The following is a 5,640-nucleotide window of genomic DNA, read 5'->3' on the forward strand; positions in this document are numbered from 1 at the left end:
ACTCCTTATTCAGTACTTACTCTGACCTCTCGTTGTTCTGAACAGGCACGAAAGCACATGCCTGTGACCCAAGCACTCAGACTCATGGGGCAGGACCGTGGGTTCAAAGCCCTCCTGAGCTTTTCAATGAGACCNAGTCTCAAAATATCAAGATAGAGAAAGAAATACCTTATATTGTAGGTATGTCTGCATTCTACTGCAAAGCAACCCAGGACACTAGATTCTCTTATTGCCCATGACAAAAAGAGGGCAGATAACCCAGAGGTGGCCCCACAGTAAGTGGAGGGCATCAAGAGATTCCAATCAAGTACACACTAACTATTCCTGCAGAAATTTCACTAAACAAAGGCATTTTAACAACAACGTATATATTTTGTTATACATTGGGTAAAAATTTAGTTGCCCCAAGCTAAGAAAAATCAAACCTGATAAGTCATTGGGTTTTGAACAGCACCCAAGACAAAAAAAATGAATGACCCCTGGGCCACAAAACTGTAGGTGATAGCAACACAGTTAAATAAAAACCATTCTGAGCAAAGATTAATAAATATCAGTTTAAACAACAGAAACTTACTGTGCTGGGTCAGTTAGTCACCTAAGACTGAGGAAGGTCTGGGCCAGTAGCTGGGTCTTTTCTCCCACATCTGTGTGCAGATTTCCAACCAGAAGCCCCACTCTGAGCACCAATAGCTCTTCCCAGGGCAAAGCATGACCTGATCCATCTCTCTCAGTGTCTCGTTTGCTCCTTGCACAGAGACACACACACACCGTGTTTCAAAGCAGCTGAGTCTGGTGTGAAAGTGGAATGTGCACTTGATCTGTATTGAGGCTATTGGATCTGTGTTGTGGCTGATCAATATCTGTGTTAATCATACCCCAGTATTCCTTGGCTTATCCTGGCTTCTTTCTCCCACAGTTGTTGGCCCCCCTCAGTGGTGAATAAATCTCATGCAGGGACAGGACAGACTCCCATTGATCCCACTTCCAGTAGCCAAGAGCATCTTCCGAGTAAAGCTCTGTCCGTCAGGAATGTGAAAGTCCAGGAAAGGAGCCCACATATTTTGTCCTGTTCCACAAGGCAGCATTTCCATTTTCAGAGGAGGTCAGAGAGCAGCAAAGCTGCCGGAGGCTGCCCTGGGCAGCTCTGAAAGTCACTTGGTAAGCAGNTACCTTGGCTGACTGTACCCTCCACTAGGCTGATTTATGTTCCTTGACTATGTGGCTCAGTGCTCCAGGGTCAGCGACTTATATTGAGGACCNCAACATACCTGCTGTGGTGCCAGACCAAGATCCAGCCAGCTGCTGACTCTCAGACATCCTTCTCTGGGGAAAGGAGGCAGGAGCTCTGCTCCTCAGTGGTTGTAAAGCCAGGCTCTTTGGTGTCCCTTTCCTTCGAAGCTGACCTTTCTCAGGCCATCCTACCCCCAGCTGTATTCCAGCAAACTTGCTGTGACTTTGAGCCCAAGTCAGACACCCCAGGGCCCTGAGGCCATGGAACAAGGAGAGCCTGTGCTTTAGGCTCCCTGGATGATGAGAATGGCAAATTGTTCATGTCAAGGAACAGGGGAAGCCTGACTAGTCCCTCAGGGAAGCTGTTCATAGACCATAACAAGGTGCTCTGTAACTAGAGTCAAAAGCACAAAGAGGCTTGCAAAGATTCCCTAAAATCATGGTGATCCTGGCCCATTAGCACCAGTGTATGCAAACCGAAACATCTAGAAATAAGAAAGGCACGCAGACTTGGTGTGCCAGGGCTGGCTGGTATCCATGGGAGGCCTCCCCTTTTGGAGGAGTAGATGGGGGTGGGGTGGGGGGAGGACTAGGAGAAAAGGAGGGAGGAGAAACTGTGGTCAAGTCGGAAAGTTAATTACTTTAAAAAAGAAAGACATGCAGAGGTTTCTCTCCCAGTCTCTCTCCCCATCACTAGAGCAGATCTTGTACTGTAGCATGATGTATGTGGGGTGAGGTGGGATTAAGACACCATTAACAAAAGCCAGCAAATACATGCTCTCTTTCTGCCCCACCTTTTTGTTCAAACCAACTCCTTCAATTTCATTTAAGAAAGTTAGTATTGGGAGAAGGTCTAGACGACTTAGGANATTCCCTCCAGATTCTCACAGTCCTGCAAGAAGTAACTCCTTATAACTTAGTCTTACCCCTCAACACTTCCTCCTACCTGTCTAAGTCGAGATCGGGCACATCTAGGAGAACATCCACAGAGAGTGATCAAAGACTTCCCTATTGCCTAACTTCAGGCTTCAGCTGCCTCCAGACCTGACTACCACTAGATGTCCAGCTTTTGAGTCCCCATGGTTCCCATTTNTGGGTAATACAGTCACATGTCATCAGCACGCAACTATAGGAAACGGAGAGGCGANGCCAACACCCCCTTCTCTCTGTTCGTCTGTGTGGTACTCACCTGTCAATGGCAATGGCCAGTAGGGCGTTAGTGGAGACGTAAAGGGAGACGGTACGCAAGTAGTTGACAGAGGCGCACAGGACATGGCCATGCTCCCAGGAGAGCTGGCGCACCACATAGTAGTCCATCTCAAAGGGGCAGCACACGATGGCCACAAGGAAGTCTGAAATGGCCAGGTTGGCGATAAGCAGGTTGGTGAGGTTGCGGAGCTTTTTNTAGCGGGCCAGGGCAGTGATAAAGATGAAGTTGCCGATGCCACACACTAGCATGATACCCACCAAAGCCATGCCAATGACAATCTTGGCAGCAAAGAAAGTCCGAGAATTGGTCACATCTTCCTCTTCATCCAGGGGCATGTCATAGTCCCCNTAGCTGAACGTGAATGGTAACGAGCCGGTTTGGGCTTCATGGCCATCGAGTGCAGAAAAGAAGTCGGTGAAGGTGTCTGTGGTATTCTCACCCAGAGCCCCGACAGTGGTCTCCATCTAGGCAGGTGCACACCCCTGGAGCAGTCCCACTGGCATCCGCAAGGTTGACGGCTCCTCTCTGCAAGCACTTGGCTCTCCCTCGGTGAGTCAGATCTTCCCAGCCAGCATCTGCGGGGCCCGGTATCTGAGTTCCATTTTCAACCTTCGAAAGACATACACACAATTGGCTACATGTTGGAGGGAACTTTGGATGAGTTTAAAATCATCCTGAAACCTATGCAGACCCATTAGCCACCTGCTCACGGCACATACAGATAATGGAGTGGAAGAAAGGGCCAGTGAGAGAACCCAGGAGAATGCAAACCACATATCCACTCAGCCGGGGGAAGGCTGGAGGGCCGTGAAGACAGGCTCCAGCTCCATTTATTTCCACTCCAATGGAAACCAAAAAGCTATGCTCTTCCTCAAGCTGCGAGGGTGAGACGGTGGAACGCAGAGGAGGCCTGTCCCAAACCCCAATCCCTGTCTGAACACCTGAACTTTGTCCTTGTGGACAGCCCCATTCTGAGGTAAACAATAGCTGCTTCCCATAGCTGGAAAGAAAGGACTCGTCTTGGGGCTCACCATAGCACAACTGCAAATTCACAGAGCCCTGAACACAGAGAACCGAACCTGGANCCTCCGTTTACAGAGCCCTCCTACTGGAGGGCTTCTGCAAGCTTCCCGTGCCCCTGTCAAAAACCTGCTGTGGCTCTATAAGCTTGGCACACTACGTGCCAAGGCTCGTCCTAGTCGAAGGGCACAGTCACAAGCTGTCACTTAACCCAGAGGGCTAGAAGGGAAACCTGAGAGCAAAACCCCTTGGTGAGAGGTGTGTCCTCGGGTTAACAGCTTAAACACGCAGGGTTTTAACATCCTCCAGGCAGATCGATACTGTCTGTAAAGATCAGAGCTGTTGGAGAGAGAGGCAGTGAGTGCTATGCCCCAGAACCACACAAGTCAGTGCTCAGGCCTCCAGGCCAGCTGCAAGGAAGGGACGGAATCCTGGACTAAAGACCAGCATCCCGCAGGGCAGGGATGGGGAGAGGGTCTGTCGGTAGTGAATCTCCCTCCTGACTTTTTCCTTACACCTCTCCCAAGGCATCAGACCAGGGAACTGGATATGGGAGAAGATCGGGGTCTGGAGAACACCCTAAATGTCAGAAGGAAATAAAATTGCTCAATCTGAGATCCTGGAAAAGGGGGGAAGTAAGTTGNCCCCAAGATTCGCCCCAAAAGCTTGCTGCCCAGTGATAAGGGGGCAGGGCTGAAGTCCCTCTGCACCCGAGGAGGTTCGTCCCACCTGAGCCCTCTCACAGTTCTTCCTTAGGCTTTGCCCTTCTCTCCTGGTCAGCTCAGCGCCCTCCCCCACCCCACCCCCAGCTCTGCTCCCATTAAATAAGAGGCAAAAGGCAGAGCTGAGAGGTCAGCAGACCCTGCCCGGAGCCCAGGCACATCCCTTCTGAGGGGTACCTCTATAAGCATGCTGCTAGCTCGGCTCAAAGTTAGGATTTAAAGAAACGGTCCAGAATCGCCTAGGAGAGAGAGACGGTTGGAGGACTTGCCCCCTGGTCTTTCCTGGAACTGTTCTCGCCCTGGGGACCCTATGTCCTCTGCTGCTGGGGCTGCAGTCCCCAAGGACCCTCTTCATTCACCTAAGGCTGTGAGGGGGCAGTCTAGGCTCCGTCCACCCTCTACACGTGGTTCTCAGAGCGTCTCCGGGGCTGTCGGTACCTGCGGACCAGAGCGAGGATCTCAGATGCTCCTGCGGAGCTCTGCAGCAAGGGCTAGGAGCCCCTCTGTCTTCTGAGGGTCTTTCCGTGCTCGAGTGGCAGCTGGCCTCCTACTACTTCGGCGGACGGACACACTGAGCTAAGGCCAGTCAGCCCCGCCCACAGCACGCTGTCTCCGCCCCGCCCCGGTGTTCCCGCCCATATTCAGTGATCTCCCTCCCGCGGCTGCTGTCTTTCCACTTTCCTCTCCCTTCTGTTCCCATCTTTCACTCTCTATCCCTCACTCTGGGGACAGGTCCCTAAGTCGAGTGGAACTGAGGCTGCTGAAGTGTCAGGATGCAGAATGTGTGGCTCCGTGTGTCGCCTGAGCACCAACTCTAAGGCGACCCCTGCATGGCGTGACCAGGNTGTGCCTGTCTTGAGCACCTGGCACCTCGAGTTCACTGGCCCATTGCCGCCCGAGTGGGCGGACTGGTCACGGGAGCTTGGCGCCTTCAAAGGACAGAGAATCCCTTCCCCTGCTGTTCTCCCTGGCTGGGAGCGCTCAGACCTCACCCCTGGGCTTATCTCTGCAGCCCTCAGCTGAGAGCATTGTCTGCTGCCTGGCCTCTGTGGTAAGCTCTTAGGGCTTTCTGGAGAGTGGATGCAGGAAGGAAGCCTCTATGCCATGTCTGCTCAGCAGCATGACCAGGTTTCCAAGTGTTAAATAGGAATCACCATGCAGCCAGCAATCCCATCTAAAATACACGACTGGAAAAAAAAAATAATTGAAAGCGGGAATTTAGGTATGTGTACACCGATCCCCACAGCAGCTCTAGTCACTGTCATCAAAGGGCAGAAACAACACTATGTCAATCAACTGATACAAAGAAAACAAAGGAGTGTGTGCATATCTGCCTTCAATGTGTGTGAACTGTAACAGGTATAACTCTCGTGTGCAATGGCAGAAGTGTAAAATGGTGTGGCAGCTGTGGGAAATAGTACAACAATGCTTCCTCAAAAAAAAAAAAAAAAAAAAAAA

The 5,640-nt window shown here is 51.2% G+C and overlaps 1 protein-coding gene across 2 annotated transcripts in view; it reads right to left on the bottom strand.

Annotated features, from left to right (window-relative positions):
* Prokr1 (prokineticin receptor 1) overlaps nucleotides 1-4,759 on the bottom strand; it is an 11,935-nt gene extending 7,176 nt beyond the window's left edge. Inside the window, exons 1-2 of one of the 2 annotated variants that reach the window (XM_021165718.2) lie at nucleotides 4,621-4,759; nucleotides 2,420-3,049 (exon numbers count right to left, since the gene is read on the bottom strand). In XM_021165718.2, the coding sequence (XP_021021377.1) occupies nucleotides 2,420-2,904 (485 nt within the window). In that variant the 5' untranslated portion in view covers nucleotides 2,905-3,049; nucleotides 4,621-4,759. Of the gene's footprint in view, nucleotides 1-2,419; nucleotides 3,050-4,489 lie in introns of both variants that reach the window. The other variant, XM_021165719.2, reaches the window with a different exon arrangement.
* Nucleotides 4,760-5,640: the final 881 nt, after the last annotated feature.

Source organism: Mus caroli, chromosome 6 (genome assembly GCF_900094665.2).
Source record: "Mus caroli chromosome 6, CAROLI_EIJ_v1.1, whole genome shotgun sequence".
NCBI classification, from domain to species: Eukaryota; Metazoa; Chordata; class Mammalia; order Rodentia; family Muridae; genus Mus; species Mus caroli.